This window comes from Aphelocoma coerulescens, chromosome 11 (genome assembly GCF_041296385.1).
Source record: "Aphelocoma coerulescens isolate FSJ_1873_10779 chromosome 11, UR_Acoe_1.0, whole genome shotgun sequence".
NCBI lineage: Eukaryota > Metazoa > Chordata > Aves > Passeriformes > Corvidae > Aphelocoma > Aphelocoma coerulescens.
Genome location: NC_091025.1, coordinates 9566804 through 9586974, shown reverse-complemented (window position 1 = coordinate 9586974; position 20171 = coordinate 9566804). Strand labels below are relative to the sequence as shown.

The following is a 20171-nucleotide window of genomic DNA, read 5'->3' as shown; positions in this document are numbered from 1 at the left end:
GGAGTGGTAGGAGATGTATTTCCCTCTGGCTGTCATGATATGTGACAGAGTTTGTCCTAGGGTACCTTGCTAGACACTGGGCTATGTGAAACAGAATTACCTGAATGCCCATAAGATAGAGCCCAAATGCAGCTGTAGTCGTGACAATAGGATCTAAAATAAGATTTACACAGAAGGTAGCATCTATACAGACAAGAAGGCAGCAGTTAATTATGTCTGTAGGCAGTCATTTGGATGTGAACAATGAGTGATGCGACTCAGAGAGCAGTTTAGGAGAAGTCAAACTAAAGTCTTTGTATGTCTTTGTTTCGTCAACAAATTTGACTATGTGTGAGCTACACACACATTTATATCACTAACTGTGAGATATATCTCTAAAGTCTCTAAATCTCCTTGAAGGCTTTGCTATAGCATTTACCTATTGGGCAGTAAAACCTTTCACATGTGTCAGTGACGTGGCTGTCAGCATTTGGTGGCTCTGTATCAGCTTATACATCCCAGGGTCTAAATGTCTGTGTGCTCCTGTGTGTAATTCCTCCTGTTTATCACTGCCTCCAACAACTGTCTCTTGGTGAGCAACAGGAGGAAAGTGGTATTTCTCAACATATGCTTAAAAAACTGATTTTGTTTGAAAGCAGTCTACAAAAAGTTTTGTTGGTAAATATAGTATGCTCTTGAGTCTATCTACCCAAGGCTTTTTATCAGCCACTTTAGTATATATATAAAGTGCCCGAAATTTTGTGGTGCGGGTGGTTTTGGGTTTTTTGCTTGTTTGGGTTTTTTTTACTAACTGTTGTGATCAACAGTGCTCCAGCAACAAACAGTTAAGGGCATTTGTACCAAGTTCAAGGTTACTACTTGTAACTATATAAAGTGCATATTAATTCAAAAGTAGAAAGCAAATCACCGAAAGAACTTCATTATTTCACCTTGTCTAATTTAGTATTTCTGTGTGCTGCAATCCAGACTGACCTCTTCACAGACTGTAAAAACGCAGGTTACAGAACTTAAACTACAAATTATTTGCCATCCATGCAATGAATGGGTTTCCAGTCTCCAAATGGATCACTCTTTCACTGTATTTCTAAAACTTGGGAGCTATTGTATTAAATAATTTTACTGCAGTTTGTAACTTCCTTTAAGAGCCCCTTAACTGTGCAATATGAACAGAGCAAATGTGTACAGCAGGATAAGGTCATATTGCCTGATTCTTAGGTGACTATCTGTGCAAGTTTTCTTTGTTTAGCTTTTACTCTCAGTATATTAAGAGTAGCTCCAGTGTATTATTTCCTCAGGAACTAATTATTTAGATCAAATGCTGTGATCTCATTTACCATAATGTAGAAATCTATTATTTCTTCATTCCGATTGCACAGCCTAAAGTGGATAGCATGGGAAAAACAGCCACTAAAAGAAAGGGTTGTGTTAAATCACTGCAACAGAAATCAGAGCCAAAATGCTTATTTGTGTGATTATTTACCATGGATACAAACTAGCAGCTAGATATGAAATAACCTCAGCCTCACTGCAACTGTCTTGCTTTGAAGCAAAATAGGACAATGGCACAACATTCAAAAGAAATCCTGCACTCACTCTGTTACATGAGAGTCACTAGAACCTGTGAGTCAACACACTTTCACTTAACAGAAGACATCTTTCAGTGTATTGGTTTTTCTGAGTTTTTTACAATCAGTTCAGAAACTGGACATGTCACTACAGTATGCAGAAAAAAATGTGCAGGGAACACATCAGGCTTTTAAAATTTTATTTAATATAGAATGAAAGAGCAAGATCCCATTTCTCAGTGAAAGGTAACCATAAAATAACAAATTAAGGCCTTGGAAGAGCCTCAAGCATTACTGTGCCTTCTCGTTCCCACTGAACTTTACAGGTATCTGGTCTAGAATTCTCCAAGTGAACAGCTACATCACAAGAAAATCAAATATCCTTCACCCTTTAGTCTCTCTACGTGTGTCTGTAACTGGTCAGGTTTTTTTTCCTGCCACAGTAGCAATTTTTAAGTTTTAATAATGAATGTTAGCTGATGGTGGGCAGCAGTGAAATGCAACAGAGCTGTGTATCATACAGACATACCTTCATTTTGATTTGAATTTAAGTTATAAGTCTCAAAATAAGTAATCCAAATCAACTGATGAAGTAATTCTTCAATATTCTCCAAATGCAGTCTGTTATTCACTTACTAGTTTTCTTTGGGAAAGCCACATGTTGTGATGGCTGTGGGAATGAATACTGCAGCTTTGAGAACAGTGCACAAAGTTAACCTGATCACCTGGTTCTGAAACTCAACTCTCTATTCTTTCAGTCTGCCTTACACACAGGAGCTCATTTGCTCTGCCTTACCTCAAGGTAAGCCCCTACCAGGGAATGCCTGGCAACCTGAATCAACCTCCTTTAGGTGAAGGCTTATTAATAGAGGAGTCCATTCCTGGGAGACCTGTCCTTTTCCGGGCTGCAGTCTCTATTTTCCGTACCAGGTCCACATCCCACCGATGGGTGACAAAACTAACCACAGCTCCAGGTGCCTTGCTCCCAACCCGGCCAACTCTCCCTGCGCGGTGCAGGTAGTCCTGCAGGGTGTCTGGGAAGTCATAGTTGACCACCAGCTGCACATTGCTGGTGTCCAGCCCCCGTGAGGCAAGGTCAGTGCAGACAAGGACAGACACATCATCCTTCTGGAAAGAGGCAAAGATGCCAGCTCTAGCAGCTGCCGACATCTGTCCCTGCAGCCTCAGGTGCTTGATTTTGTGGTCGTCCATGATATAGCCCAGCCAGTTGACAGTGCTGGCACTGTTGCAGAAGATGAGAACAGCCCCGCCAGATGATGGGCGCTCCTTGAGCAGCTGCAGCAGTTCGGGAAGCTTGTCCTGGCCTTTGAGGCGGACAAACTTCTGCCGGACGTGAGGCGGCAGGCAGTGCAGGCTCTGGGTGCCGAGGGTGACAAACCGGCCCACGTCAGTGAACTTCGCCAGCGTCTCGCTGAGCCCCACGGGGAACGTGGCTCCGACCACCACCACCTGCGTCCTCTCCTCGTCGGGACCGGCTGGCCCGGGAGCGCCGGCGGCCAGAGGCGCGTGTGCCAGGATCTCTTCCAGCAGCTCCGTGAAGGACTCGTCCATCAGCGAGTCCGCCTCGTCCAGCACCATCCAGCGCAGCCTCTCCAGGGCCAGGAAGCGCCGCCGCAGCGCCTCCCGCAGCGCGCCGGGGGTGCCCAGCAGTACGGCGGGGCCTGGCGGCGGCGCCCGCAGCTGCCTCCGCAGCCCGCCCGCGGCCCCGCCGCCCGTGAGGCCGCGCACCGCCAGCCCCGCGGGCGCGCACAGCGCCGCCGCCACCGCGCCCACCTGCGCCGCCAGCTCCCGCGACGGCAGCACCACCAGCCCGCGGGGCGCCGCCGGCCCCGCCGCCTCCGCCGCTGCCTCGGGGCGGCCGAGCAGGCGCTCCAGCAGCGGCAGCAGGTACGCCAGCGTCTTCCCGCTGCCCGTCTCGGCGGCGCACAGGGCGCTGCGGCCGCGGCGCAGCGCGGGGATGGCGAGGCGCTGCACGGCCGTGGGCCGGCCGATGGAGAGCCGCTCCAGGCCGGCCAGCAGCGCCGGCTGCAGCCCCAGCTCGGCGAAGGTCGGGCCCTGTCCCGTCTCAGCCGGCGGCGCCTGCAGGGCAGGAGCCGCCTCCTGCGAGGGCTCCAGCTGGAAGTAATCCCCGTACGCCTTCCGGTGCTTCCAGCCCGCCGACACCAGCGGCGGCTGCTCCCAGCGCCCCACCGTCTGCCAGCGGGGCTGGCTCAGCTCCGGCCGTCGGCTCCGCAGCAGCAGCTTCCCAGGACGCGGCGCCGCCGCCTCCCCCTGCCCGCGCCGCCGGCGCTGCGCGCCCCGCTGTAGGCGCAGCCGCAGGGCCCAGGGGATGCGCACCACGGCCCCGGGGGGCTGCGGGCTCCCCGCCGATGCCGCCGCTGTCCCGCTGCCCGCCGGCCGCCGCGGCAGCAGCAGCGGGAGGGCGAGCGCCGGCCCGGCGCGGCCCAGCGCCATCGCGGCTCTCACGTGGGGCGGCGGCGCTGCCCGATGACGCCTGAAAGAGGCGCTGGCCCCGGTTCTCCCCGCCTCGCGGAGCCGCTGCGGAGCCGCGCGAGGACGGTGAGTGCGGCGGGCGGTGCCGGTCTCTTCTTTCGCCTTTTTCTGCTGCCCGCTGAGCGTTGTCCCCGCGCCGCGATCGCGGGAGGAGACGCGGGCCTGAGGGGCTCTGTCAGGGACGGCCGGGGACCCCTCCCGAGGGGAAGGAGCCGGTGTGGCGCGGAGATCCCCCGGCGCCGCTCGGCTCCCTCACGGCTGGGCGAGCCCTGTCACACCTGGCAGGCACCCACCGCCCCTTCCCGGCAAAGGACACAACTGTGTTTTCTGGTAGGAAATGACACTCCGTGGCAGTCCTCCCGGGCTTTCTCTTTCAGGTGGTACAGCGACAGGAATGACGGTGAACACACCGCTGTGTTTTAGAGGAAAGAAGATCCTGGCTCCAATGGTGCGAGTGGGAACACTACCAATGCGTCTGCTTGCTCTGGACTATGGTGCCGATATCGTGTACTGTGAGGTATGGAGGATGAGCAGATGAGGTGTCTTTATCTGATAACATTATTATTAAGAAAAGTGCAAATGGAATTTTTTCACTGTATTACTTGTTCTTTTTACACATAATTTTCCATTAAAAATGAGAAAAGAAGAATCTCTATGTCTTAAGGCATTTCTCCAAGCAGTTCTCAAGTTACGGCAAATCCATATTTTAAGGCTGTTCAGCAACTTCAAGTAGTTTAAACAAAACACCATAACAATTTCTTCAAGTTGTACTTTTCTTTGCATTTGGGGGGGGGGTAGTATTTTTCTTTTGTATTTTTTTTTTAGTAGAGTCAGAACTTTGAAGGAACTTTGTGGACTGACCTCATGTCTCATCTGGTTAGTTCTCCTGTGCATCCATATATTTCTACTCACAGCACTGCTGTCCTTGTTTCTTAACCACTTTTTTTAAAGCTGACTGAAATTGAGGTCTGGGGTCCTCAGCACAAGAAATATGTGGACCTGTTAGAGTGGATCCAGAGGAGGCCACAGTGATGATCAGAGTGCTGGAGCTCCTCTCCTACAACCACAGGCTGAGAGAGTTGTGATTGTTCTCTGGAGAAGAGAAGGCTCTGAGGAGACCTTGTTGAGCCCTTCCAGTACTTAAAGGGGGCTTTTAAAAAGCGAAGGAGAGGAACTTTTTACAAGGACAGATAGTGATAGGATAAGGGGGAACAGTTTTAAACTAAAGAGAGGAGAGCTTTAGATTAGGTATTATTAAGTAGTTCTTTAACCAGAGGGTGTTGAGGTACTGGAACAGGTTGCTCAGAGAAATTGGTCTCTCTAGATAATTATTTAATAAAATGGGCAACTGTGTAGAGCTGACTGGCTGAAACAATTCAACTCACTGAGGTTTTTTTATCCTTTCTACTCAGGAGCTGATTGACATAAAGATGCTGCAGTGTAAGAGGGTTATAAATGGTAAGTATGGCATTTCTTTTGATAATACCTGTGAGCAGTCTCTTTTCTAGTTAAGAAAAAAAGTTATTGTCTCTACTGCAGTCCAAACAAACTGAAAGTTTGAAACTATAGAGCAGCAGACAGGTCTAAGGTAGCACTTCGAAAGCTTACTGTAAGTCCCTAGACACAATTTAGTGAGATTATATGTACTGATACATCACTATAATTGCTACAAAAATGCTTCAGAGAAATAGTTTCCAATGATGAGTCTTTTTAAATGTTAGCTGTTTGTGACATGATAGTATATACACCTTTTAGTCTACTGCAATAAGGAAGCAACACATGCAAAATCTCACTGTTTGTTGTTCATTTATTAACTTGAAGTCCGTGGGCTAGACTTGGAATAACTTGATTGTCCCTGCAAGTTCTTAAAAAGGTGTCTTTGAGACCTGGCCCTGTCTGAGTGACGTTTGTAGTGTCCCTGCTGGGAAACAGAAGTTCACTACAAATCTCCTCTCTCCTCCTGCCCCTTCCCAAAAATAGTACCGTTCATTCTGGCTGAGTCATCACTGGGCTTGTCTTGGTGCTGATGTCCAAGGAAAAGGCTGCAGGGTCATTAGGGAGCACTGTGGAAGGGAAACAGCAGTATGTCAGAAATGTACTGGAAGGACATACAGGAGGTAGGGTGCTATTAGCTCTGCTGTTCATGGAAGACTTCAATAGCATTTCATTTATATATAAATTACATAGTCATATGGCTTTTTAAATTTTTACATCTCTATAGAATTTTCATCTGTTTTATCTGTTTCTCATTTGATACAGAAGTACTTGAAACAGTGGACTTTGTTGCACCTAATGAAAGAGTTGTTTTCAGAACTTGTGAAAGGGAGAGGCAACATGTAATCTTCCAAATGGTAAGAAACAAAGTACTCTTCTAACAACACAGATGTGGTAGTGCTGGTGACATGTTGATGTCAGTCTAAAGCAGCTCTCTGTATTCCAGACTGTCAATTTCTTGGTGTTTCAGGGGCAGGTAAAGGTTCACATCAAATGTGCTGCAGAATTTCTAAGCTATTGGTACAAATCAAGATGCTATTGTAAGCTCTCCTACATGTGTTTTCAGCAGAGGTGATTAACATGAACTCTGTGCTCTCTGACAGCAGCTTGTTTTCAAATAGGTATCTCAGATATATTTCCGAACTTGTGGATGCCAGAATTAAATTGTGGTGATGTCTGATCACATGTTGACGTTTTGCACTGTCCTGTAAACAGTCTCACTGGAAAGACTGAAAGAAATGGCATTGTTTAGTATAGATAAGAGAGGATTAATATGTGCCTTAGTATTGCACGAATGGATTAAAGATTCTCTCTCTGCTGAAGAGAAAAAGACAGTAATTTGCTCTTAGAGACCACTCTGTGTAGGGCAAGAGACAATGGGCTTGGAGGAAGGGAGAAGCATGAGTGGAGTGCATTAGATATTGAGAAGACCTTTTTCAGTGGTAATGTAGCCCTGAAATAGGTTGCTGGTAGAGGCTGTAGAATTGTTATTAGTGGAGCTTCTTAAGAACATTAAAGTATCTGTTGCTGAGGGACTAAGCACATTTGATATTGCTGTCGGTAAAGAGGGCAGACAGACCTCTGTGGATCCTTTTTTGTGTCAGCTTTTATCATCCAGTGTCTGACTCCAATACATGCTTTAGGTAAAGTATCCAGTTAAGTATCCAGTGTGTCTCTGAGTGGGTCCCTGTCTATACTAAATGTTCAGAGCAAATATAGTTGTACACATGTGCAAGTAAGCACCTTTCTTTTTATTAATTCAATGATATTTTGTAATTATAAATCCTCTTCTTTTACCAACAGGGTTCAGCAGATGCTGAAAGAGCCCTGGCAGTAGCTAAGCTTGTGTAAGTCATCTTCTCTCACCCCCTCCCACCATGGGTTTGTCTGGGTTTTTTTGTACAGAGGAATTATTGTAGAAGACAGCTTTTTGTGATTGAGGGGATCAAGGTAGCTCTTGATAGAACCAGGAAAAGTTCAGCTGCGTAAATTCTGTTCTGGGATTCATGACTTTTTGCTAGTGCAAGTGTGTCCTTGATCTCTCCAGTATGAATTTTCCTGGGTATTGCACAGCTGCAAGACCAATACAACTGAAAGTGTTTCTTACTGTTTGTGGTTTAAAGCCTCCAATAATGCATTGTGCAGAAATGAAAAGTGGCTCTCAAAAAGATGATTTAAAGCCTCCATTTAAATAGGTGGAAGTTTCAATAGGACTTGCTGTAGTGAGTGTAGTGAATTTAATGGTGGATGTGCTTTATATATGATTAAGTATATATAAGGTATTTAAGGTGAGTATTTGCAGCTTCTGCACAGCACTGGTTATTGAAACCTGTGGACAGAGTGATATTCAGACCACCATTAAGATTTATATATTTAACTTAAATAAGTGAGAAGCTAAAAATTCTGAAGGTCAAGTAAATTTTACTTTAAGATGTCATTTAAGCCTTAATGATGATGGAACAAATTACCTGGAAGGATATCTGGTTCTTGATTCTTGTTCTAATAGGCTAAAAAATAGTTTCATTTTTTCCTTCTCTTTCAGAGAGAGTGATGTGGCTGGTATTGATATCAACATGGGATGCCCAAAAGAATATTCTACTAAGGCAAGTGAATTTTGATTACTCTTAAATGAGCCTTTTCTGTCTTGGAGGTATGGAGTGTGGAATACTCACACTCCATTCAATAATTAAGAACAAAACATCCAAATATCCATCTTATACTAGGGTGAAAGATCAAATGTTCAACTGCTGCTGAATGGTTATTCTCCCACATTAGTTCTGGGTCAAAAAAGTTTGTACAAAAAAGTTGTTGGCTTCTGCAGATGAAATAGTACGGGAAGAGCAGCCAAAATAATAAATTGTTCATAATTATGTTAAATGTTCATTCTTTCTGTTCAATACAGGCACTTAATTTGTCTTAGTATTTTTTTTTAAATGTAGTGTATGGACAGAAACTACTGACATAAAATCCTCAAATGTAGTGTGTAATGTTAAAACAATAAATCTGTTGAGCTGTCACTTAATGAGGGGAAACTGGATGATTGTATTTGCTAAAAATAGCTTTTTGAAACCCTGTCTGCTCCATAAAGTAATGAGAGCAAATTGATGCTCTGAATTACTGCTTAATTATTCTTGTACAGGTCTAGGGAATGTAGCACCAAAGTGTTCACTAATGCTCCTGTATTTTAAATTTTGCCATTTTTTCCTTAATATAACATTATGCATTTGTTGTGGCCTGCTTTTAGGCAAAATGGTTGAGTTGAAAAATATGTTTGCCTAGTACATAAAAGCTTCTGTCTATTTTCCCAGGGAGGTATGGGAGCAGCACTGCTGTCTGATCCTGACAAAATAGAGTCTGTAAGTATCACCTGGTGGGGTTTGAGTTGCATTGGAAAGATTGTGCATTGTGCTCTACTGGCAGCAGGAATGAGTTGCATAGATGACAAATTTGTAATAGCTAGAGTGGAATACTCAGTTTAGGACACTGGAATCAAGGTTATAAGTAAGTATTCCTGATTTAGTTCTCCTTGCCATTGTCTGGACTGTAAAATTACTACCTTATTTCTTTTCAGTTTTAAAACTTTCAGTGTGGTGCTGTATTTGCAAGTTTTATGTGTCTATACATGTAATTTGAAATTATCAGAGTTCACTGGTCGACTCATATTAAAAGCAGTGTTGAAACTCCAGCAGCAGTTAATTGCTCTCTAAAAAATCCAGTTGAAAGCAACAAAGAAGTGGAAGTAAAAATGTCTTAGACTAGAGACAGGTTTGTGTATCTACTGGATAAAATTGTATATTCAGTTACAGATTGCATGTGTCTGTCTAGCGTGTAAGATTCTTTATAGAGGAATAGTAAATAGTGTTACATTATTCTGTATTAATTTATTAATTTTATTAATTAATAAAATATAATAATTTTATTAATTTATCTTCAAGAGAGGAGGGAGGAGAGTTTTAGTAATGTCACTGTTGTGATCAGGTTTTTTTCTTTTTCTTTTTCCAGATATTGACCACCCTTGTTAAAGGAATTTGTAAACCAGTTACCTGCAAAATCCGCATTTTGCCCTCAGTAAGAGCGTGAATCGTTGTGCTGAAGTGTTCAGCTGTTATTTCTCTGATTTACTGTCAGTTAGAATATGTGGTCTTCTGGTATGTTGCCATTATAGGCCTGGTGCTGTGAAATAGCACTTGGATCTACAATTTCTGTTTGGGATGCTGTCCTGGCCTAAAGGGTTATCTGACCTGCAGGTGCACAGAGACTCTGGTTGTGGCCTTGTCAGATTCCATGATATGCAAGGGTACAGAGGCTTTTATCCTCTAAATTTCTCAACTAAGCCATTTTAATGTCATAGAGGTACAAAAAGGTGAAGCACACCACCCCTCGAGCAGTCAGTAGATGCTGTTAATTCCTTTTTTTCACATGGGGTTGCCAATAGATGATTGTTTTCTTTTCTTTCAGACTGATTTTTCTTCCAAACTGTTTTCCTGTTCTCTCATTTAGAATAGCCAGTGAAGTTACAGGGTCTCTCTTTATCAGGATCTTTTTCCAGACTTTTTTCACAGCTGATGTAGCTTCCTTACTGCTTTTTTTTTTTGCAGATTAATTCTCTACATATTCTTATACCTCCAAGAGATGATGGGCCTTCTCTTTTAAAGACTGATTATTTTGCAGTTGGGTATTTAATTACCTGCCTAGATACTGTGATTGCATATGACATAAGCAGGTATTTTAGTAGATGGATGAACTGTACCTGAGCCAGCTTTGTTCAAAAGTCATTTATGTGTTGGGATAAACAAATGAAGCTTGTGTGAAAAGAATCGGTAACCCAGTCTAAGATCATTTTGGTTCTGGAGTATTAAATCAGAGAACTGGTACCTTTCATTTTTATTTTCTACAACAATCCTAGAGCCTCTTCCTTTTTGTTTCAAGCTGGTTTTGCATAATGTAATCCATCAGAACAGCAGGTGAGCTTCTGTTTCTGCGTCCCTGCCAGCTGGGACATGTTGCAGTTTTCAGACTGAATCTAGTATGTTTGGGATGAGCCACAGATATTCCTCCAGCTTTTGAAAGGAAAATTCGCCTTCCCTTTTTTTTATTCTCCCTTTCCCTAAAGCTGCATGAGACAGGCTAATGCTGCAGTGTGTCAATTTTGTTTCTGCCTTTTAAGAGCATCTCACCTCTTTGAAGATATACTGGGCCTTTTGATTCACTGGGCATGTATGAATATCCTTAGAATTTTTTAGATACTGGTTAACATTTTTAAGACACATCTGAGAGGTATATTTATAGTTGTGTGATTGTATGTTATGTTGATTTCAGAAGGCATCCTCTTACTGGAAAGCATTTTAATTACAATTTACAGAGTAGTCATTAGAGAGGAGTTGCTAATCAAGTGTTCCAATCATTTTCAATTGACAGTCTGAAAACCTGTTGGAAAATATTCTCCTGCTCCAGAGTATTATGTTACCTGGTTTGAGAAAGTTTGTAGTCTATAGTTTCAAGGAAATATTGAAAATGGATTCTTATTTTTGCCATAGCATGTAGTTCTTTAATTGAAATATATATTAAATGATTATATGTGTTGGGCTTTATTGATGAAACACAGGAATCATATGGTCACATGATAGTTAGTCCTTTTGCTTTGAATTAAAATCATGTCAGTCTGTCTTCTCCCTCAGGTTGAGGATACTGTGAATCTGGTGAAGAGAATAGAAAAAACTGGCATTGCTGCCATTGCAGTCCATGGAAGGTAAATTGATTTTAGGCAAGAAAGACTTAGATTTTTTTTTAGTCTGTTGATGAATGGAGCACAGTATATGACTGATATCAGTATATTCTATACTCTGAATGTCATATGGGGTTCTGATGTCAACTGTTAACTGAATTGCTGTTCTAGAAAATCAAGCCAGTATTTAGGGAATGGAACTGCTTGCTGCTCTTTTCCTAAATATTTGTTCTCAAAGACCAAGTAGAACTAAAATTATCTTGCATACTTTATATCTAAAAAATTAAATATATAAAATAAATAAGCTGAAACAAGTATATCCCAATAATCCTTGTGTCATGTCTGCTGTGATTTAGAGAGCTATAAATTCCACAGGAAATCTTCGGTCTTGTCTTTTTTTTTTTTCTTTTTTTCTTGTTTGTTGGAAAGGAAGAAGGAGGAGAGGCCTCAGCACCCTGTCCACTGTGATGTGATCAAGGCCATATCTGAAGCAGTCTCCATTCCAGTAATAGCAAAGTAAGTTGGACTAATTAGCTCATTATGATCAGATGCCTGTACCTAACTTAAGATTTGCAAGTGCAGGAAGAAGAACCACAATTAGTTACATTTGTGTTGTTAATTTTTAGTGGAGGATCTCATGACTTCATCAGAGAATATGCAGACATTGAGACCTTCCAGAAAGCAACAGCTGCCTCATCAGTCATGATTGCTCGTGCTGCCATGTGGAACCCCTCTATCTTCAGAAAAGAGGGGTTTTGCCCCTTGAAGGATGTCATGCAAGATTACATCAAATATGTATGGTTTATTTAAGATCTTACTTGTAATTAACGTGGTTTAAAGTTGTTAATCCAAATCTTACTGAAGTATCTTAACTCCATTTTGAAGGCTTGGTTTTGGGGATATTTTAACATAGTGCATGTGATATGAGTCTTGCAATTAACCACCACTTCCTCTGTTTGATTTTGTTCAGAAACAAAAATACTCAGAAATCAGAATTCAGAAGACATGCTTTTTAGGCCTAGTTTCTTGGGAACATTTATGAGGCTTACAAGGCTATCTAAAAATGTCAAGAAATTTAAAAATATGTAGTCCAACTCTTTTGAAGTCACAGTTGTACAAATTGAACAGAATATTATGTACAGTATACAGTATTGAATATACAATATTGAACAGAAAAGTGAGGGAATATTAAATTCTCTGTTGCTCCTAGATTCATTTTTAGCGACTAATTACTTTTCACAAATAATGTCAAGAATTATTCACAGCAGGGAAGCAAAGGGAATGATTTGCCAATAAAGTAGTGCAGTACTGTAGTCCTGTAGCTCCATTAGCCAAGTCATCTAACATACAAAGTTTTATCCATTATTCAAAAGACAAAATTTTAATGACGTAATAGGAAATTAGTCAGAAATCTGTAACTTTGATCATGTCATCAATTCAAAATTTTTTTGTTTTAATTTGAGCTTGCTATTAACCAGTTACTTACTAAAACATCAGTGCATTGCTAGTCAGTGATGTAAACTGGTCAACTCTTTCTTCGGAAGTATGAGTCAGTTGAACTTTAGTTCATGAAGTCATGCCAAAATAATCAGATTATAGTCACATTCATGGGTAGTGTTGAATATGTTATTGAGGAAACTGCACTGTGGTTTGCTGTTCAAAAATGATTTTGAAAGTCATCAAGAGACCATACGCAGTATGTAAGATATATTTGTTTGGTGTGTTTTTAAATTGTTTCTTTCCATCAGGCAGTGAGATATGACAATCACTACACCAACACTAAATACTGTCTGTGTCAGATGTTAAGAGAACAGTTGGAAACTACTCAGGGTAAGAAGCTGCATGCTGCACAGTCCACACAGGAGATCTGGTAAGCATGGACTTCAGAAAAGGGATTGTACTCTGCCAAGCTGGCACACCACTTCTCTGTCCAGCACTGCCTGGCATTTCACAACATCAGAAGTTGCAAAAACCCCAGAAACAACCCCAAAAAAATCCAGATAGCGAGATGTGAAATAACATAGTAACCTTTTCCAGGTTTCCTCCATGCTCAGATGATAAATCTTGAACCCTAAAACTCTCTATATTCAGCGCACTAATTTGAGTGGTGCTTTACTGAGTGACAGGCATTTGTTTGCATGAAGTGATTAAGAAAAACTTCAGCTTGTCTGAAATTTTGTGGAATTTGTCTTCTTCCAAGGGTATTTATTTGATTTACCTCTCCCTCTTGCTTGTGGGGTTTTTAATGTTACTGGAATATTTGCAACATACTTGTTTTAAAATGAACACTTACAAACTCAAAACCATGTATCAGGGTTGTGTGGTTGCATGGTACTTAAATGTATTTTTTTGTTCTGCTTTTCATACCTGAAATATCCTAATGATGGCAATCTTTTTAAGGAAATATAGTAGCTTTAAAAAATCTTGTCATCCCGCACATCTGAAACAGACTGGGTGAAATTTCTCAGTGGGAGAGACAGAAATGGAAGAAGGAAAAATTTGAGAGAAACCATAAAATAGGCAGGTGATTAAAGAATTAGGGGAATTCAGGTTTGGACCCATCCCGAACTGAACAAAATAAAGTTCTGAGCTTGTATGTGTCCTATCCATGTTGTGTGTTATAATTATCCTCCTGGTGGAAGGGAGGGGAAGAGTCTCCTTGTTTTTATAAAATAAAAAGTCTGAAACTGTTTGATATCGAATGTGTATAAAAATGGATAGAAATGTTGAAAGTGTGAAATACTTTGCAAAATAATTTAATGGTTTCTAGCAAACCCTAATCAGCATTCTGTTCATGTTCAAAATGAATGGAAATGCATGCAATCCCTTTGCCAGTTTATTGCCTTTTACCAGTTTGGGCTTTCTATAAATACTTCTGTCCATCATTATTGCATTACATTACAGTACAATGAAGGGAATATTTATTGCATATATAAAGGCAGCTAGGCTTCATTATTCTTAAAGGAGCAGTGGAATCCATGAAAAACATTTAAACTTTCCAAGTTACTTTTCACTTTGGCAATTTAAAGAATTTAACACATTTTAGTATAGTATCAGACTACCTATTTTGATTATAAATTTCAAGTTTAAGAAAAAAGATATAGTACAGATTGAAACTGAAACAATCTTTTGCAACTTCAATTAAGTCTTAGCCAAAAGGATGGTGGTATTTTCTGCTGCATGAACAGTAAAGCATAATATGTAAATAAATATTATAAAGTAAGAGTTTTACACAGGTAATTAGAGATGTCACAGTTCATACATGTAAACACTGGATAGAGATCTAGTGTAAAACTTTGGGCTTTGTGTGCTATGCCTGGCAATTCTTTAGGGGCTTCCAGAATCGAATTTTCTCAGTTTTTGTACCTGTGATGCAATACCAATTTTAAAATGGGCTGAAGCAATGTGTGTGCAGGAGAGGGGGACAGAGAGAGCCATTTGAAAATTTATGAAACTGCTTTCTGCCAGCAAACTCGGTCTTTTAACCCCTGTTCTGAACAACCTGTTTCATGTCCAGATAACTGAGGAACATTCCGTTTTTTAAAATGCATCAGTTTATCTTCAGATAAAAATGGTGCATAATTCTGCTGTCTCCTGGTGGTGAGAGCAGGTTACAGCCATTTGAGCTTTAACCTCAGTGCTGAATGCAAGAGAACAGCCTGCTGCTCTTCCCACAAAACATTTACATAGCAGTACCTAATGAATTGCCTTCCCTTAGAAGTATAAGTTAGTATTGTTCAGCTTCATTGCTTTTTTGCTTGGAGTGTTGGAGATGGCTTAGTGGGCAGAATTCATTTTGTCATTGAACAGCCCCACATCAACCAGCATCCTCATAACAGAAAGTAAAAGTTTCTTTCATGCTGCAGGTTTAATTGCCATTATCATCTGCAGAAAACCAATAGTCTCAGTTCTTCAAAGTAGATCCAGCCTGCCATGGATCTGAAATTTAAAAGGATCTGAAGTTTTTGCCTTCGACTAAAATCCTGGTTGCAGCAACTCTTTATCTGTGCTTGTGAATAATACTCTGAAGTCAGAAAATCTGAGATTTTGAGGGGTCTGGATGCTATAGTGTTTATTGCTTATAGTATTTTTAATTACTATAATTAGAAGAAGAATCTATTTCCTACTTTTGGTTCTTACTGCCTTTGTGGAGCTGATGCACCAGGAGTCACTCTGAGATGTTAGTTTGCTGACTCATCCAGCTGCAAGTTATTGAATGAGCTAATACTTTGAACATTGCATACCTGTATTTCTGACTGATTCTGCCTGGACTTCCAAGCTACAAATTGCATATGTAGTGCCGGAAATCAGAACATTCTTTTTCTACTTGTAGCTCAACAATGTCTAGTTAGAATTGAAAGAGAAACAATATAATGTCACTGTGCAGAATATAGCCACACTTCCAGTTCATTCTCTGTACTCTTAACATATACCATAAATGCAACTGATTTCTCTACTTACTTTCTCTGTCATAATGTGATACAAAAATTTATAAACTGATCTTTAATACAAAGGAATTCTGTTTGAATAGTGAAGTCTTTGAAATGGGTGACTTCTATGAAGAAACAACAGCTATTTTTGAAGCAAAGAAAACATCTTTAGAAACCAAGACACAAGATGAAGATGACCAAATGGAAGATCCAGATGTAATAAAAATGGCTGTTAGATTTGACAAGTAAGCATGCAAATCAAGTTTTTCACTATCTTGCGTCTCTGAATAATGAATGTGAGGTTGACAGTGTCCTAGTAATTTTTTTAAAATGATTTGCAAAACAGCACTTACTGAGTGAATTCCTATGAAGCAGTATCTCTTCTCTAGCTGTATTACTACAGGATGTAAATGTTTGGGAAGAATTAATAGAAAGCTTTAGATTTTATTTTGGATGTTTTGTCACACCTATTACTTAAGTTATCTAATGAGGAAGAAGCATCTTTTTTTATAATTTGAGCTGTAAAATTAAACCTCAAATAACTGGTAGAAGTAATGCAATAAGCAGCACTGTCTGTTTTAAAATAGAACTTTGTGCACAGTTGTTGACCACAAATTTTTCTGTCTAGGCGAGAATATCCACCACAGATCACTCCAAAAATGTGTCTTCTGGAATGGTGTAGGAAAGAAAAGCATCCTCAGCCTGTTTATGAAACTGTGAGTTGATGAAAAACCCTTTCAAACCTCTTCCTCTGCCTTGTACATGAAATTAAGTATTTTAGGACTCAAGGTAGTGAGAAATTATGCTTCCCAGTCTGGTGTAGCTCTTTCAGAAAGCAGCTGCAGAAATGGTAATACATATAGGGATGAAAAATAGCAGCTTATTTTATTAGAAAATAAAAAATTAGAAGTCTGACCCTCAGTCTGCTTTTATTCATGTGTGAAAGAAGTTGTTGTAACTTCTTGGTCATTATATAGGAGCCCATGACTGATTTTGTTTTACTACTTCTGTGAGGTAAAGAATTAAGTCTCAGAATGTTTTCTCCCTTGTTGCACACTGTTACACATAGGAACTGCATGGGACAGGAGCACCTGTTTGGTTAGATGGGGACATTATTTGTTCATTTGTTAATTTTGTAAAGCAAAATTATTTGCAGCTTGGACAATTTCTTATTTTTTTCATGTTAAGTATGTACAGTTAAATTTGTGGTGTGAATTAGAGTAACTTTAAAGTTATGTTACTTGTTATTCTTGTCTTTATACCTATGAAGGAATGTTGATGGTGTTGTTTCTTCTGTAAATTACTGGTTTTTGACAGCCCCTTCCCTTCTAATGCTTTTTTTTCTACAGGTTCAAAGACCACTGGATAGATTATTCTGTTCAGTAGTGACAGTAGCTGAGCAAAAATACCGATCAACTCTGTGGTAAGCCATCCTTAATGTTTTTTTCAGCTGGATTTTTGTTTCTGACATGTTGCTTAAAAATTTGCATTAAAAGGGTACTCCAGTTTATTCCAGTTGACTTTGATAAAGGTCATCTAAAAGCTACCTCCTAAAGCTACCTCTAGGAGGGAGAAAGGATTAAAATTTTCTGAAAATTGAATGTAACAAGAGGAAGTTAGCACTGGCATAATCAAGTAAACAGTTACAGATTTTAATTCCCTTTGCGTTAGTCCACAAGTTGTATTGGAAGGGAGCAAATAGGTGACCCAGTTCCATTGGGTGTGATGAGTTCAGAAAGATGCCGGGGAGGCAGAGGGGAATGTTGGAGGAGGTTGTGTCTTCAGTCACTACAGCAGATCCATTCCAGTAAGAAGTCAGGACTAAGTGTGTATGTCCAGTGAAGCAGAGGACAGTGCAGTGAGTTCTTAGAGATCACAGTTAATTAGCAGCTACGTCCAGGGCTGCTCTAAAGTTTCTACGATGGTATTTTACACAATCATCCATTAATACTGGAGTTGACTTGAGGCATTTGCACCTAAGTTGATCTTGATTTAACTGCAAAGCTGGAGTTCAGCATTGAACATTTTAAGCAGGACAAGTGCACACATCTGCTTTGCAGCCTTCCTATTCAACACTTTAGGAAGTTATATGATATGAAATTTTGAGAAGAAAGTGTTTTCAAATACTGACTTTCACAAATGTGTGATGTGCAGTCTCTCTCAGAAATGACAGAATTTTTATTATTATGGAACACTTCCTGCTTTTGTCAGCGTCAAGAGAATTGTACACCTGCCAGAGAGTATACTTAAGCCTGAGCCTCTTTCAAGAAAAGTGAACTTTCATAATTCAGTTTTGTTTAGTGATCAGATTTGTAAAAGTTACCTTTCTGAGGATTGTGACCACTTGGGCCAAGCACACATTGACTTTGTACCTTTGAAATGAAGAGTGTTTGAGAGACAAGACCTGATAGAGACAGATTTTCTAGGAGTATTGCATCAGGAGTGATGCATCAACACTTGACACCTAGCAAGATTGAAATAATTTCTGGAACTGACCTGTTTTGTTCCTCTGCTGTGAGATGACTACTGCTGGTTGTTTCATGATGTTGCATCAGAGACAAGAAATTGTCTCTTGGCAGGTGGAGACCTCTATTTCCACTTTTATGTGTGCTCTGTCTGCTTGCTCTTCAGGGACAAGTCCAAGAAACTGGCAGAACAGGCTGCAGCTATTGTCTGTCTGAGAACACTGGGTGTCCCAGAGGGAAAGCTCTGTGAGGGAGAAAATCACCTGATTAACAAACGCAAGAGGCAAGACCAGGAGCTCTTGATTAACAGAGACCATGGAGAAGATCTTGCTGAGCCTTCCCATAAAAAAGCCAATTTTATTGAAGAAACTTCTGACATGAATGTGCCGAAGATCCCACGATAGCATGGAAATTAGAGGTTTTGTGCCTATGCAGCTACAAATGAGCTCCTGTTTGTATATCTCGCTGTTCACATTTCTTTCGGATTTTCTCAGAGACAGATAAATTTCCCAGTTGTAAAAAATGCCACTGAGATGTTTACTGTTCACCACTCACTGTCCCTATGGTGCCTTTCAGATGATAATTAGGAACTTGATTTTAAAGAACATGGTGAAGATAATCCCAAATAATAAATTTTTTTAAAATATCAGGTATTTTCAAAGCAATTTTGTCATTGGTTTTATTACTTGTTTTTTTATTTTTAAGAAGTCTACAGTGTGCTGGTAAGAGATGTATTAATATATCATCCACAAGCAGAGGAATTCCCTATGGAACTGTGTAGTTAATCAGAAAAATCAACGTAGGAAAATATTAATAGCAAAGTAGACATGGTTGCGTCAACTGAGTTTTATGCATGACTTGCACGCTTTGTTTACACCTCTTATGTATCAAGAAAAAGTTTTTTGCAGGGAGAAGGACTTAGAAATTGTAAGACAAGCATTAAAATAACATTCTTCTGTGATAATTTCTACTACATTCTACCCTTCAGAAATACGACAGTAGAATTAACCAGCCTTTCTTGGTCTCACGTATTACAGTTGTGTCTTTCCAGTAAGGAACTGGAGCCAAGCCTGGCAGCAATGGCTTTGTTGAATGAAGGCACTTTGAGCTGTTTTTTCTTTTGAACTTGAAAGTACTCATAAATGTCTACGAGTAGATTACTTGCAATAATGGCCATCCAAATATGGCCTTGTATGTTCTTGAAATGTGACCTTGTTTTTCTCAGTAATCAGCTGTTGGTAATGCAGGGGGTCTCGATCAAAGGCCCATGTTCTCTTCATTGTGTTCCACCATCACAACTTCTTATTAAAGTAAACTGTAAGGAAATGCTTTATGCCAAGAGAGGATACAGACGCTGTCTGATTCATGGCAGCTCAGCTGAGCTTGTCTGATTTAGAGTTCTGAATCCACAAAAGAATGCCAAAAGAATTCAGAGGTTTCTGTTAACAGTTTATTGAAATGGTGGTTTAGTTTCCCTCAACAGTGTGAGGGTCCTGAAATGATCATCTCTGGTCTGAAAACAAAATTATGGGGATGTTTCATGCCATGACCTCTAAAGTACTTTGTATGAAGAATGTACAAGATATAATTCATTTGGTTGCAATTCATAAAGAATCTTCCTATTTAAAATTTTGATTTTTTTCCTCAAGTGATAGTGCCAAATTAAACCATTCTTTTAAAAAGGAAGAACAATATCTCATCAGATAATATTCAGGGTTGTGAAATTAAAATGTCTGCTGTTTAGATTAGAGTAATTTACAGTAAATCTATACAGTCTAGGAAGAAGGAATTTTCTTGTTCAATTTGTACATTGAAGTAAATGCACTTAAATATATTTACATTTGATATAATTTTAGTGCTACAATTTTACTCTGAAGCACTAAAAAAATTGCAGTAATAATCAGAAATTTCAGAAGTAGCCCTCTTCCTATTATAAATTCTATCCTGCTATCTTACTTTTGTCAGAACTATTTGGAGC

At 40.4% G+C, this 20171-nt stretch overlaps 2 protein-coding genes across 4 annotated transcripts; one reads left to right on the top strand and one right to left on the bottom strand.

Annotated features, from left to right (window-relative positions):
• Nucleotides 1-1751: 1751 nt before the first annotated feature.
• DDX28 (DEAD-box helicase 28) lies at nt 1752-4089 on the bottom strand. The gene has a single exon (XM_069026567.1). It carries the CDS (start codon nt 4038-4040, stop codon nt 2403-2405), a length of 1638 nt encoding a protein of 545 aa, XP_068882668.1. The 5' UTR covers nt 4041-4089; the 3' UTR covers nt 1752-2402.
• DUS2 (dihydrouridine synthase 2) lies at nt 3395-18842 on the top strand. Of its 3 annotated transcripts, none has more exons than XM_069026564.1 (17): nt 3395-3473; nt 4457-4596; nt 5492-5537; nt 6339-6430; nt 7377-7420; nt 8116-8176; nt 8882-8929; nt 9576-9641; nt 10172-10243; nt 11252-11322; nt 11728-11814; nt 11925-12093; nt 13047-13168; nt 15830-15973; nt 16357-16444; nt 17078-17151; nt 18360-18842. In XM_069026564.1, the coding sequence occupies exons 2-17, from the start codon at nt 4474-4476 to the stop codon at nt 18595-18597; spliced, it is 1545 nt and encodes a 514-aa protein (XP_068882665.1). In that variant the 5' UTR covers nt 3395-3473; nt 4457-4473; the 3' UTR covers nt 18598-18842. The 3 variants fall into 3 exon arrangements, with proteins under 3 accessions (XP_068882665.1, XP_068882664.1, XP_068882666.1); XM_069026563.1 differs by lacking the exon at nt 3395-3473 and adding an exon at nt 4062-4145; XM_069026565.1 differs by lacking the exons at nt 3395-3473; nt 10172-10243 and having other exon boundaries at nt 4441-4596.
• The last annotated feature ends 1329 nt before the right edge of the window (nt 18843-20171 follow it).

Excerpts from the sequence above, each read along its gene's own strand:
- DDX28 (XM_069026567.1), bottom strand. The coding sequence starts at position 4,040 with ATGGCGCTGGGCCGCGCCGGGCCGGCGCTCGCCCTCCCGCTGCTGCTG.
- DUS2 (XM_069026564.1), top strand. The coding sequence starts at position 4,474 with ATGACGGTGAACACACCGCTGTGTTTTAGAGGAAAGAAGATCCTGGCT. Across the intron at positions 10,244-11,251 it reads TAAAGACTGATTATTTTGCA|GTTGAGGATACTGTGAATCT; the intron begins GTTGGGTATTTA and ends CTTCTCCCTCAG. Across the intron at positions 11,323-11,727 it reads GCCATTGCAGTCCATGGAAG|GAAGAAGGAGGAGAGGCCTC; the intron begins GTAAATTGATTT and ends TTTGTTGGAAAG.